The sequence below is a fragment of the Nesoenas mayeri genome (assembly GCF_963082525.1).
Source record: "Nesoenas mayeri genome assembly, chromosome: 1".
In the NCBI taxonomy this organism is placed as follows: Eukaryota; Metazoa; Chordata; class Aves; order Columbiformes; family Columbidae; genus Nesoenas; species Nesoenas mayeri.
In genome coordinates, this window is record NC_137541.1 from 201,927,028 (window position 1) to 201,941,310 (window position 14,283).

The 14,283-nt window shown below is 45.6% G+C and overlaps 1 protein-coding gene across 1 annotated transcript; it reads left to right on the forward strand.

The window, feature by feature from the left end:
* Positions 1–4,876: 4,876 nt before the first annotated feature.
* On the forward strand, positions 4,877–10,443 carry VSTM5 (V-set and transmembrane domain containing 5; the record flags this gene model as incomplete). Its single annotated transcript, XM_080363791.1, has 4 exons — positions 4,877–4,961; positions 8,283–8,612; positions 8,713–8,853; positions 10,400–10,443. 4 exons carry the CDS (start codon positions 4,877–4,879, stop codon positions 10,441–10,443), a joined length of 600 nt encoding a protein of 199 aa, XP_080219917.1.
* Between the last annotated feature and the right edge of the window lie 3,840 nt (positions 10,444–14,283).

Here is a 14,283-nt window from a genome sequence, read left to right on the forward strand (position 1 = left end):
AAAGCTGGTTCCAAATGTCTCCCTCCAACTAAGCATCCGTGTGTCCTCAGGTATACATTTCTGCATCTTTCAAGGTTGAGTTTCACCTCATTTCATTTTTTCCTCTGTTTTCCTAACCCCCAAAACCACAGACCAAAACCACAAGGAGACTAAAGCCATCTAGATTGCTTAAAAAGTGGAGGAACACTGACAGAGTGGGACTGCCCATTGTTTCTCAAAGCTATTGATTGATTTGGGGCAAGAGAAGGGTTTTTTTGTACTGTGCTTCAGCCAAAAAAGAATAAAAGGCAAAAAGAAACCAATGACAAAGAAAGTGCAGATTTGGCCAGGTTCTACTTCAAATACTGAAAAATACTTTTTTTCATCTTACATGCATGAGAGGAATGTTTTTACACACTGAGACCTCCCAGTTAATATTCTTTTCGCTTCCAGAAGACCAGAATAAAGTAATTCTGGACCACCAACTTCATATGAAAGGGGAAAGTCCAGCAGAACGTCTCCTCTTTTTCTTGTCTGCCTGTGCCTGGTGTACATTTCTGTTGCTGGTTCAGAAGCCTGCAGCTCTTTCCTGCTCTCTGCCAGCTGTTTGCTGGCTCTCTGCATCGACCAAAAGCATCCCAAGGCAGCGGTGAGCAGCTCCCAGCCCTCCCACCCTGCAGACACAAAGCCCTACAGCCCCTGATAACATTTCGTTGCTGAATTTTCTCCCGCGATTTCTCGCAGGATGAAAATATCTCTAAAATGCTAATGTAGGTCTGGAATCTCTGTGAATTTTTAACTCTGGTGGTTTTTATCTTTTCTTCAGCAAAAGACAAGGTCAAGCATTTCATTGAGTCCAAAAAGACATCAATGGAAAAAAGGTGAGGGGAATAAGGAAAAAGCAAACCCTCTTTATAAAGCATTTCAGAGTCATGCGGCATATTAGAGAGCGAAAGGAGCTTTCTGGCTTCTATCTGGCTGTAGTTGCAATTGTTAATGTGATTTTGTTCCATTATTAATGACACCAGAAAGAGAAATCAGGCCTTCCAGGCAAACTTGAGAGACTCTCAGATGGTAAAGAGAAGGAAGGGAAAAAATCCCTTAAAATAATGGAAATAAGCAAAGGGAAGGGGAAGGGTAACTTAAAATACTGATCATGCAGCAATAAAAGTCTGCAGATGTCTACAGCAGTGTAGGGATTGTGAATAAAATCTTTTACAAAGCTTGTAAATCGTTCTCAGAGCCTGCTAGTTTAAGGGCACTTTGTAACTAAACAAGGAATAATTAATTTCTTACAGCCTGTACGATATTGCTTGATACATATATATTTCCTAGAATTGCTGTTTGACAAGCAGAGAAAAATAAAGCCAGAAGAGCAGCATTAACGGATGAAACGTCTGTAACCCAGAGCAGCACATCATCAGCTTCATCTGAATGTGGTTGGACAGGATTCCAATAAAAAACCTTGTTAGGAAAAGACATCATGAATATGCCAAGGTAAGTAATCTCAGGATTAACACTCCCGTCTGGTTTTCTTGTAAATGGACTGTGAGGTAGCTACCCAACCAGCACCATGCAGCAGAGCCGGGCAGGGCTCACCCTTTGCTCCCACCCACGCTGAAGCCTTGCACCCACGCACAGGACCCATCACCAGCTCGTCCGCAGCATCCTCTTCAAATTTTATCCCAACAGCAGGAGAGATTTCCTGAGACTCATCCCCCATTGCATTGGGAGTGCTGGGAGACAGGCAGTGACTCAAAGGGGCCAAGCATCAGGGGTAAATTTGGTGATATGTTGGCTGATAATCAATAATACAGCTATTATTGGTACTCCTTGAGGTCAAGTGATTCACACTGTAGTCACTGGCTGATGGGGCTGCACCCCATGGTTCCAAACACCACCCCCTACAGTGCCGCTCGCCACAGCCACGCTCCTCCACAGGCTGTCAATAGGGAACCTGTCCCGAAAATCCCCCCTGCCCTCTGCTGTGATGCCACGGGCTCCCACCCTGCCCAAAGCGCTCCCCATTGCTGCCGTTCCACACCGAGCTGCATTTCTGCTTAAGACAAATCTCTTCCCTTCCAAAGGGGTTGTTTGCAGCACAGGGGGTGAAAATGTTGCTTGCAATGGGCTCTCGGGGAGAAAGGAACCAGATGGCTTCCAGATAAATTTATAAAAATTGGGTTAAATACTTTCTTAATACTGGACATTTTGTCATATGCATCACTGAGGTGCATTTTATACTAAGAAAACCCAACCTCTAGACGTTTTATAATTTCCTTCTAAAAAGAAGGAATCTGAAAGCTCTTTTGTTGTTATGGATGCTGAAAACAAAAATTCATTTCTTATCCCAGGGCTCAACATTTGACCTATGCTGCAAAGACAAAAATCCCAACATTTGGGAAAAGCTTCAGATGTGGATTTCAGCTTCATGACTATCATCTGCCTTTCTGATAGGGTGGATTACATTAATACAACAAGTGTGATACATTTTTAATTACTCAAAGTTCAATTCATTTTATATGAGCATATACCCTATATGTTGTGCTGCCAAAACAGATCACTGGGCCAAGAGCTCAAAAATAATTTAAATGAAGGTTGAAATAAATGGAAAAGGAAAATGACATAAAGTCACATTACCACGAGACCTTCTTTAGTGTCTTTGGGAATAAAACTGCCGTGAAACAATGGGATCAGGAAGAAGCTTTGCCAGCGGGGATCTCTCCCAGGGGAAGGGCTCTGCTGCTTTCTCCTGTAATCTCATTTGCAGCAGGGACACCCAGGCACGATGTCAGCCTGATGCAGCAGAGGTGATTTGGCCAAGCACAGCTCAGACAGATGGGGTGCAAGGGAAGCACTTCATAGGCTGCCTCTGTGGATGAAGTGCAAACACACTTTCAGGCATCCCCAGCACCATGGCAGGCTGCAAAACCTACATGAGATCAAATATTTGGGCAGTGTGTCCTCAATGACTTCTCTCCTCCTGTCCCTTCACCTGATTTTCATTGCTGAAGCTTCAAGAGATGCACCAGAAGTCAGAGAAGCTGGAGATTTTCTTGCACCCTGAATAAAACAGATGAGCCCTGGAGTCCGTGTAGATTGCACCCTATTGCCAAAGCCTGACCTAAATCCTAGAAGTGCCCTCTGAGGTGTGCAGGTAGGAAACCCTAAAGTCACATGGAGGCTTTCATCTGGCTGCACCACACTCATTGGAAAGCCCCAGGGGGAGCAGGTCCCCCACAGCTGAGCCCTGAGCATGCCCAGCCCCAATCCTCCTCCGTCCCCAGCCCAGGGCTGTGCTTCAGCCACCCAGACCCTCACAGGACTCACTTGTCATCCTCACAGACAACCAGGATGTAGGGAAACCTGCACTAGTCACAGGATCACAGGATCACAGAATCACAGAATGTCAGGGATTGGAAGGGACCTCAAAAGATCATCCAGTCCAATCCCCCTGCTGGAGCAGGAACACCCAGATGAGGTTACACAGGAAGGTGTCCAGGCAGGTTTTGAATGTCTCCAGAGTAGGAGACTCCACAACCCCCCTGGGCAGCCTGTTCCAGTGTCTGTTACCCTCACTGAGAAGTTTCTTCTCATATTTAAGTGAAACCTCCTGTGTTCCAGTTTGTACCCATTGCCCCTTGTCCTATCATTGGTTGTCATTGAGAAGAGCCTGGCTCCATCCTCATGACACTCACCCTTTATATATTTATAAACATGAATGAGGTCGCCCCTCAGTCTCCTCTTCTCCAAGCTAAAGAGCCCCAGCTCTCTCAGCCTTTCCTCACACGGGAGATGCTCCACTCCCTTAATCATCTTTGTTGCCCTGCGCTGGACCCTCTCCAGCAGTTCCCTGTCCTTCTGGAACTGAGGGGCCAAGAACTGGACACAATATTCTAGTCCACACAGTGCAGTGGGAGATGTGGCTGCCCAGCTTAGAGGGCTCTGGCAGACCCCTCCCATCCACTCTGAGAAGCCTGTGCTGACCAGCAGACTGAGGTGTCTCTTTTATCCATGCCCTACCAAAGAAAATTTGAGGAAACAAGAGGAAGAAGGGGATGGAAGAGCTGCAGAAGGGCCAACCTGGTGTTTAATTCTTTCCCCACCCTGAGGGTGCACATGGCTTCTGTAGCATCTGCCCCTGAGCGAGGATGAATTTTCAGGACTGGGGCACTTGGATGTTTTCTAATCACATTTCTCCCTAGCTCATGCTGTCCGAAAGATAAACAAGCATTTCTAGGGACCTCCTCTGGAAGACGTTGGAAGGAAGAGATGAACACACAGTACTCGTGCTGGGTACGGTGGGATGGGAACCAGGCTCATTTTCCAGTGTGGTCATCTGAGGTGACCCTGGGGACACAGAGATGCTGTTGCCCAGCCCCACCATCTCACCCGCAGCATCACCAGACTCCTCGGGGGACAAAGTTCTTTTTAACACCCCGACGGGAAATTTCCCTTGCAGATGGGTGTTTCCTTAGCAATCATACACACACACACACACACACAAAGCATCCTCGATGGAGTGCCCCCAGCCCTGGGCACGGCTCGCCCCCTCGCTGGGAAGCAGCACAGCGGGCAGGGCTGCGGCCCCCCCGGCCGCCCATTAGCGCCCATTTCCTGGCTGGGGCGATGGCAGCCGGCCGGGCAGCGCTTTCCCTTCCTCAGCCAATTGCATCCTCAATCCGTATCGGCGGATCGCGGGGTGTGAGGCGTGGGAGAGCCCGGGGGCCGGTGCGGCGGGCGCCGGGGGGAGCAGCGACCGGCGCCGCGGCAGGAGTGGGAGGAAGAGGAGGGAGAGGAGCGAGGAAGAGGCCCGGGGCGGGCAGCCCCCGGGGTCGGGCCGCGCTGGCCGGCCCAGCCGCTTAAATGCAACCCCTGGGGCACCGGCTTCTCTCTGATGAGACCGCTCCAGGGCTGCCGGGGACGGGGCGTCGTCGTGGGGACCGTCACCCTCTGCCTGGCCGCCGGGTGGGCTCTGCAGAGTAAGTGTGCGACTCCGGCCCTTTCTCCCCTCCGCTTCCTCCCCCGGCTCATTCCTCCTCCTCTTCCTCGCCGCGCTACCCCCGGCATGCGGCGAAAGCCCTGCCTGACCCCGCCGGAGCGCGGAGACCTGCGGGAGGGGCTGGGGACGGGACATAAGGGGGCTCGGGCAGGCACCGCTGCTCTCCACAGGCTGCAAAAGGCCTGGGAAGGCTCTGAGGAAGCGGGGGAGCGGAGCGGGGCCAGCCCGGGGCTGCAGCCCGGCCGGGGAGCTGCGGCTGCGGGGGAACGAGCCCCGCAACCGGTCCGGCGGGGACAGCCCCGAGCAGCCGCCTCCCCGCGGCTTTACCAGTGACGGCGGGGACAAGCATGGAGGAGGAAATCAATTCCTTTTAACCAGCCCGAAGGGCTCCAGCTCACGCTTGGGAAGCGCAGCGGCGAAGAGGGAATCACAGAATCATAGAACAGTTTGGATGAGAAGGGACTTTCAAAGGTCATCTAGTCCAACCCCCCTGCAATGAGCAGGGACGTCTTCACCCAGATCAGGTTGCTCAGAGCCCCGTCCAGCCGGGCCTTTAACGTTTCCAGGGATGGGGCATCTACCACCTCTCTGGCAAACTCCAGTACTGCCCTCCTTGCAAAAAATTTCTTCCTCATGTCTAGCCTATATCTCCCTTGCTTCAGTTTAAAACCATTACCCCTGCTCCTGTCATAACAGGCCCTGCTAAAAAGTCTGTCCCCATCTTTCTTACCGGCCCCTTCTAAGTACTGAAGGGAAGGTGGATTTTAACCCAGCACCCCGTGGGGGTGCGGGGGGACAGGGCAGCACACGAATAGCTCGCCAGTCCTCTGCAAGTGACAGCCAGAGTAGGCTGCAGCGCCTCCATGCCTGGGAGTTGAAGTGGGCAGTGCCACAGGGGGGTTCATTTGGATACGTCCAGCTGTCTCCTTCATCATCCAGGTGACACTGAAGGGTGAAGGAACTGTCCCCTGAGTGTTGGAACTCCAATTTGGAGCTGTCGTCCCCATTTTAGAAAGCCTGCTTGGGGGCTCCTGACTGCCAACCCTTTTCCACCCGTTGCCCAGCACGCTGCAGGCCCGGCTGCGTTGCTACAGCAGCTTTGACTCTCAGCCAGGTGAATACTTTGGAGTGCGGCAGCAGCGTGCCAGGGACAGCAAACTTGCTGCACTTTGAGCAGCACCAGTACCCTCCTCTGTGCATGTTGTACTGGGTGTGAAGGGTCTGGTTTTGCAATCAGCAGTGCACGATGGCCTTGCACTGTGCTGCAGGTGGGTGTAATGTTTGCTGTCAAGGCTCATGCAGCTCTGTTTAGATTAGACTGCTTCAGGTGATCTGGGCAGACTATGTATTAAACGTATTTTTGAATGGTTATTGCATTGCCTTTTTTGGCTTCGTGTGCTGGGCAGGGACAGAATTTAATAGAAGTATTATTAGTTTTTTTTACATTTGCCTTGCAATCGTGTATTTAAAAAAAAAGCCATACCCTTATCAAAACATTAAAGGGTCCCTGAGTGGTGAGACACTCAGTTCCTGTCTAGTCAGAAGCAGAGCAAAAGGCCTTTAAATAAACATGGAGCAGAAAACAATTAGAACAATTTGCAGCGATTATCAGAGGTTCGCGTCTGTTGTGTTTCTCCAGCTGGCACAAGCCCCATTTCACAGCCCTGGTTAGTCTCTCCTGCACACAGGCTGCAGGGCAGAGCACAGCATAGCTGAGGATGTGCTGGGCTGCCCGGAAAGCATCACGTCCCTGCCAAGCAACATGAGCATGACAAGATACCCATGGAATGGGGATCCCAGGGGTTTTATCTGGGCACAAGCCGAGATCTCATCTGCTTAATAAACAGATAGAGGCTGGGACTTTCTCCTGTGCCGGTCCCACAGGTGTGGACCCAGGAATCACACTGGCTTCTCGAGCTTCCCAGCCTCACCTTGACCAGCAGAGTTTCTGAATTCTGCTACGGATCGCAAATAGAGTGAAGTCAGCTTGTAATTCATTTACCCATCTCTCCCATTTGTGGTTGCTTTGAGGTTTTGCTGGCCAGAGGGGGTTTCTTATTTTCTAATAAGGTTTTTTAAAAGATTTTTTTTTTCCCTTGGAGATTTTTTCTTTGCTTTTTTTAGACCATTTTTTTTTCCCTGAAGTCTGAAAAACCTCCAGGAGCATCCCCAGGGGTCCAGCTTTGCACTCCTGCAGTATTGCTGAGGGTCTCATCCTCCCTCCCTACTGCGTTAGAGACACGTGCAGCTCAGCATTATTTCTTTGGTTCTGCTATTGCATTCAGGCTGTTGGCACAGTATGAGAGGAGAGCGGGTGAGCTGCTCCAAGCCAAACCAGGAAAAGGCATTCCCCGGTGAGGCTTATTACTCTGTGCTTTATCTGCCTTTTTGCCTGGTTTGATTTTTGCGGGTAGATAACAGGATTTCAGTCTCTAGCCAAGTGTCTCAAACATGCCACTAATTATTAAAAAAAGAAAAAGGAAGCCAATTGAAACTTGGATGTTTGGTGTTTATCCAAATCTTCATGCAGAAATTATTGCAGTTACACATTAAACTACATGGTCAGTTCAGTTTCACAGTGTTATGAACAACTCTGTAATCACATCAGTGGGAACTGGGTGAGAATTAAATATTCTTTCATGTGCATTTTTTCCTGGAAATCATCAGGAACATGAAGTCCCTGACTTTGCGTGAAACTGGGCACCTTTGATTACATGCAGTGTGTCTGCACTGCCATATAACCTGCTGCCTTTATGAAGCTGTTGTCTCAAACATTGATTACACATCCTGAAAATATTACAAAGTCCTTGCCAAGTCTTCACATACTTAAGCCTTCTACAGTTCTTGCTTTTGGGAGATGGTAATTAATTTAGTAGATTACCTTGACCATGGTGATTAAACTTTCCACTTAAATGCAGGATTTTAAAGGAAGGCCAGTTAGTGATGAATACAAAAGCATTGCTCAGAGTTTTCAGAAAATGTTACACTCCCTTCCCCAAAAAGATTTGTCCAAAGTCTGCCCTCATGGGTATTAAAATGCAGAAAGACATATAATTACTTGTCCTGGATGGTGGCAGTGTTTCTCTTGCCTATCACTGATTAAAAACGTGTATTTACTCTTTAATTTAAGTATTGCTTTTATGGTCAGGAGAAGGAAAGAGAAACTGCGGAGCATAATCCATCCTCTCCTAAATCAGACCACTGTGATGGGTAGGATGAATCACACCCCAGAGGTCCCATCCTGCCCAGTTCAGTTGGTTCAGCATCACCTCCACACTCATCACCTTCCTTTGTCTTTCAGCTCCCGGAGGAGTAACATTAGTTGTGCCACAACCCAACATCAACGCAACGGTGGCACAGAACATCCTCCTCTCAGTTGAATACTCTTGCAGAGGCGTCGCCACCATTGAGTGGAAGCATGTGTCCAGCTGGGGCACCACCAAAATCGTTGAGTGGAAAAGTGGGAATTATATCAACATATCCACGGTCTACAAGGACAGAGTGACTACTTTTGAAAATGGCTCAATACAGCTTCTGAATGTGGGCATGAGAGATGCCGGTTACTATTTTATCACTGTAACTGAGGAGCATGGAACCAACACCTACGGCACCATCATAGTCAACGTTTATGGTACAAACTAGATGAGAGTTCTTGGCTTTACCTTGTCTTTCAACATTAATCTGCTCATAATCAATTTTATAATAGTATGTTTTTTCTGTCCTCCCTGCAGAGATCATCTATGAAGATTTACATTTTGTAGCAGTTCTCTTTGCATTTCTCGCCGCAGTATCTGCCATTTTGATCTGCTTCATGTGGCTGTGTAACAAATCTCTGCATCTATTTCAGAAAAAGACAACACACAAACTAACAGGTATCTTGCTAAGAATGCCGTCAAGGTATAGGGTTTTCAAGTCCGAATTTTTAGCCTAAAATTCACTTGTGATTTGGGCCATAAAGGTGCTAAGCAGGGACACTGAGAAATAAGACTGGAAGGGCTAAATTCAGTTACCCTGTTCAACTCTTTACTAGCTGAGGCAACAGAATAATAAATATTGAGTTGCAGAATGATCCACAGGACATCTACCTTATACATTTTACATCGAAACTGCAAAACACTTCCCAACATTGCTAACTGCAAAACTTAGGGAGAAGAGGCCAGAGCTGCAATAACCCCCATCAGAAGGCAGGAGACAAAGTCAAGAGCATCAGCAATGCTCTCGGGGTCCGCATCAGAGGTATCTCCTACGGAAAAATACTCAGATGGCCCTTTGGAGTGGTCCCCACCTCATTTCACGGAGCATTCCACCCCTCCTTCTCCTCTCAAACCCCCTTTCATCTGTCCTCATGTTTGATCCAGTTGCAGACTCCAACAAACACTGGCTAATAACAAAACCAGACTCCTAAAACACGCTAAATACACCAGGCATGAGAAGATCAAGGGAACACTGCACCAAAGGGAACGTTCACATACTAGAGAAGCAGTTTCCAAGCCACAGCCAGGGATATTGAGCCCAGGCAGCAAGACAAGGTCCCACACTGCAGGTCTGGGCTCAAGCTCTGGGCACATGCTTAGGATGGGACATTTCTTTTACCACTTCAAAACATATCAGGCATTTACCTCCCTTCTTTGTAAGTGCAGATGCACTAGTGGCTTCTTGTCTGGTAGGTGAAAGGTCTGTGTTTCTTTAATAAGCACTGCTTACGTGGTTACACTACAACAAGCAGCGTAAGTACCAGTATTTGACTAGACCAACACAGACACTCAAGAATCCTAAGCCACATGGCCCAGACTTTGTGTCAGCTCTGCAAAACCTGGTATGAGATTAATCTGGCTCAAGCTGACCTACCGTTCTAAGCGCTGCTGCTGTTTTCATGGTGCACACACCGCTCACGAACTTCTGTAGCTACTGAAAATTTCCCTATCACGCCAGAATATACAGGCTTTGGTTTGGATAAAGCCTCTTCTTCCTCCAGATAAAGCCAATCTTCCTCCAGAGCCGAATCAAATACAGTTAATTGGCAGGGTTCAGGAAAACCACAGTTCTGGAGACTTGCTTTGTCATCTCCCAGAACATGATCCGAAGCAGAGACCTAACTTCTGCCCCCGTTCCACTTTAGAAGAGCTCTCCTTTCAGAAGCCACAAAGAGAGGTATAAGAACAGGCCCTATGGACTTTGCTTTTCATAGTCTTTAGTCTTGTACTGGAAGAAACCAGTGTCACTTTAAAGATTGTGAGGGACTCTTTCTGCAGTTCAATGTTTTGAAAATACATATTTAAAACCTAACTGTATATGAGTAAGCTTGAGCTAATATTAAAAAGTTCAAAATGTCTCGGCTATTAAGACAGCATTGTTAATTTTGGAATGCTGGCCTTCCAATCCATTTGCCAATCAATAATAATATCCTTTTATTTGCAGCAAGTACAACAGAAGAGATTGAATTGGACACCATTGAGTGTTAGCCAAGGACTGTCTCATAACAAAAATAACAATTCTACCTCAGGAAAAAGTATTGGCAAAGAAAGCGAGAAGAAACCTAAAAGGTAAAATGTTTGTGGCTACTGTAGAAACATCCTGACTTGCAACCTAATAGACATTAAATCAGCAGTGCCTGATGCAGCCATTTTGACCTGTGAAGTTTTCGGTCAAGAAAAGAGTATGCTTTTATGCTGAGCACGAACACATTTTTGTGGCTAATTAATAAAATCTACAGCCTTTACCACACTTAAAACCAACCAACCCACCCTCAAAGATCAGCCCATAAAGGAAATGATCATGGTCTTCAAGGACACCTGTATATTGGCTACAGCAAGTCTCCTATTAGAGCCAGAGCTGCCATTAGCATCCTTCAACGTAATAAATGTAATGTCTAATTACAGTATTATATTAAAAAATTAATTGCAAGGATTGAATCCTGTTTATCGTGCCTATGCTGCTACTTTGGGGTGCAAGGCATTTCCTGAAGCCCTGGAGACCAACTGTAATACTTCATGAGACAAAACTGACTTTGAAACAGCGCCGAGCTGGTCAAAGTTCCCCCACTTGCGTTTCCAATTGTTTACACTGCCCTGGGGTATTAAGACACATCTTATGACATTACTAGAGAAGGCTGTTAAACAAGGAACCATGCACAGGCACTGAAGAGGATGTCATCTATAATGATTAGAGGGTTCAGATAAAATACTCACACATCACACCAGTGGGGTGGCAAAATACTAAACAGTTTCACTGTGAAAGATGTCAACTCCTTTACAAACTTAGGCCACTGACAAATAGTCTATCTGGGAAGAAAAGCTAAACCAGCATTACTTAGAAATCCAGTATTTACAGATATGGTCCTGAAATTGCTCTTGTTGAGGAGCTACCTTTGCTTTCCTGTGTTGCAAGAAAACATGAAATGATCAAACTAATTTTTTCTTGAATCTGAATACTGCACTTATGTTTTCTACCTGCAGACCTGCTGAGTAGAAAAACATTTGGTTTTATGAGTGAGAAAGCACTAAACTGAGCTTCAAATTACCCTGTTTTGATTTTTTAACTAGAAGAATTCTGCAGCATGAAATAAACTTGGAAAATGTAAGAGACCACAGCCCAGCCTGTGTCTGCAGACGGAGCCCAGCTGCTGCCACTGCCTCTCATGCTTCAGCTCACTTGTTTGCAAAAGCCTCTTACAGTTCAGACTGACAGAGCTCTGCCCCTGCCCAGGGACTATGATGCTCAGGTGCTATGGGTTAGATTTGGAAAAACAGAGGCTTTCTTACCAAGTGCATGACAATGCTGGTAGGTGCCAAACAGGCTTTTTCCACAGCACACTGTACACAATCCCTTTGAAAAGCCATCCCTGGATTGAACTGGCCATTTGTAGTACAAACAGCCTCACCTACTCGTAAATTTGAGTACCAGATTCAGCTGGTTGCTCCTTCCTGCATCTCGGAGATCAAATAAGGTGAGAAACTAAAAAAAAAATTAATAATCCCACTCATCTTGGCAAAGTAACAACTTGTTCTAATTCCTCAATTTAAGTATATATTACCAGTCTTTGGTATCTTTGGGTCAGCTAAGCTTTGACAACACAGAAGTCATAAGTGTATCTGTTTTAATCACCAAACTTGAAGTACTTTGTAAAGTATCCATATAGCATATGGAAAACATATTAATACAACAGATATTAATAATTTAACATCTATATTTTTCTGTTTTCCATTCCAGATTTTTTTTCAGTTTCTAAATCTTAGAACTTGAATGTGATGCTACTCATTAGGCTGAACTGAGTATATAGCAGGTGCTCTGCCAGACGTATTTAGGAAGTACGAAAAGTGCAGCTTATATGTAACACCATTATTATTATCTGCTAACATTGACTTGAATGCTGTGACTGCCAAAGCCAAGAAATAGATAGAGGCATGAGTGACATTTGAACACATTGCTGCAAATTTGGAGATGACTTACACTTTTAGACTACAGTATTTGAAGGCTGAGATGAAAATAGAAAATGACCACTTAAAATTCTTAAATTTAACATGTGCTATAGCAGCAGTAAGAGGTTCCCAGCTCACACAGTTCTGCCTTGCTCAGCAAGTTCAGGCACCTGTCCTTGGGTACTGATGCTGGTGCCAACCTTGCTCTCAGGCAGTAATATCTTAGAAGAACAATAGGGATTCAAATAATATTCAGTGAAGACATACAGTACACTTAGACTATGTACAGCTTCCTTGTAGGCAGTTCCTCATTCACAATTTCACACAGAATTTAACATGCTCACTCTACATAGGTAGGATCACTTACAAAATATTCACATTTTATTAAACTGATGCTTGTCAATAATAATACATGATTATATATTTTCTATATTATCAACAATAATAATGATCATCATAATAATGATGAATGTCAGTAACATTTGATACACTGAATGTGAGGCTAAGCTGTCTGTAGCAGTTTCTTACAACACTGGAGGTACATGAAGTATATAAAGTCTTACAGCAAGCTGTTGAAGTGGAAGTTTAGCAACTAATAGCTATTCTTACTCCAGTTGTGAACTCTATGCAGAACAGCAGCAAATTTAATATGGAGAACATTCCAAGCAATCAAAGGGATAAAGGTATTTTGCATTTAAACTTTAATTAAAGAGACGTCCAAGTTCACAAGATTGCTTTGGCAATCAATTGTAAAGGTCTTAATCACCCACTAGTGTCTTCATTTCATGTTCAAAGATGCACTACCAAGGATTTCAAGATGGTCCCCCTGTTAGAAGCCTCATTTGTCTGGTTTCCATTAAAATTAGGAATCCCTGTGTATTCAACACTAAAAGACAAACTCTCCAGGTCCCTAATCTTTGTTTGTGTTGTGTTTGTTTGTTTGCAGCTTGGCCTGGATGTCTTGAGAAATGTCTTCACAGCTCATGTGCAGCACTTGAACTTCTGCAACACCAGAGACGTCCTCTTACATCCCTTGTTTCTATCCAGTAGGGGACAAATCCTGCAACTCTGAGATCCTAACAGCTCCACAGTGACCCTATTACTTGGTAACAAAGAGATTGTTTGACAAAAAGGACATCACTACATGCAGGCCTGTCAACTGAGGTTAAGAACAGTGAAGTGTAATGACACGTTTAAGTTTCATCTGCTAATTATTACTCAGAGAAGATCTGTTGTGCTGCCAAGAGTCAAAACAGCCTCATACAATCAGAGGCACAAACAGGTAGATCAGGCTGTTGGCTGAACAAGGAACAAACCCCCCTCTGCTGCCAACCTACAGAGCCTGCTGGCCAAGCAACAGGCGGTGTATACAACTCACCCGTCTTTTAAGAAGATCAAGAGCCTATTTTCAACTAGTATTTCTTCATTTTCAGAAGCTGTCTTAGGTAACTCATGAGAACCTGAAAGGAAAACTCTTTCTGTCTCATAGTTCAGTTGCACAGAAGCAAGTACTTCAAGGAACTGTAATAACAAGACGTTCTGCGCTGGCAAACACCAACAGAAGTAAGTACAATAGCTGCTTTGGATACACACCGAGGAGCAGCTTGCCACAAGCAGTTGCTTAATATATATTTCCTACAACTGCTCTTTATTGCTCAACAATTCAGCAAAATAACAACTGTCACCGTACAATTATGACGTTCAATTCAAATATGTTCTATGTGCAAGAAGTTCTTACAGATATATACACACACTTCATAACACAAAATATGGACATAAGTCTGAACCAACTCATACAGCCAGGTTTCAAAAATTGCTTTAGCAAATTATCATCAAACAAAAGAAAAGTTTTGTGCAACACCTTTCTAGAAGCTTCAAGAAGGC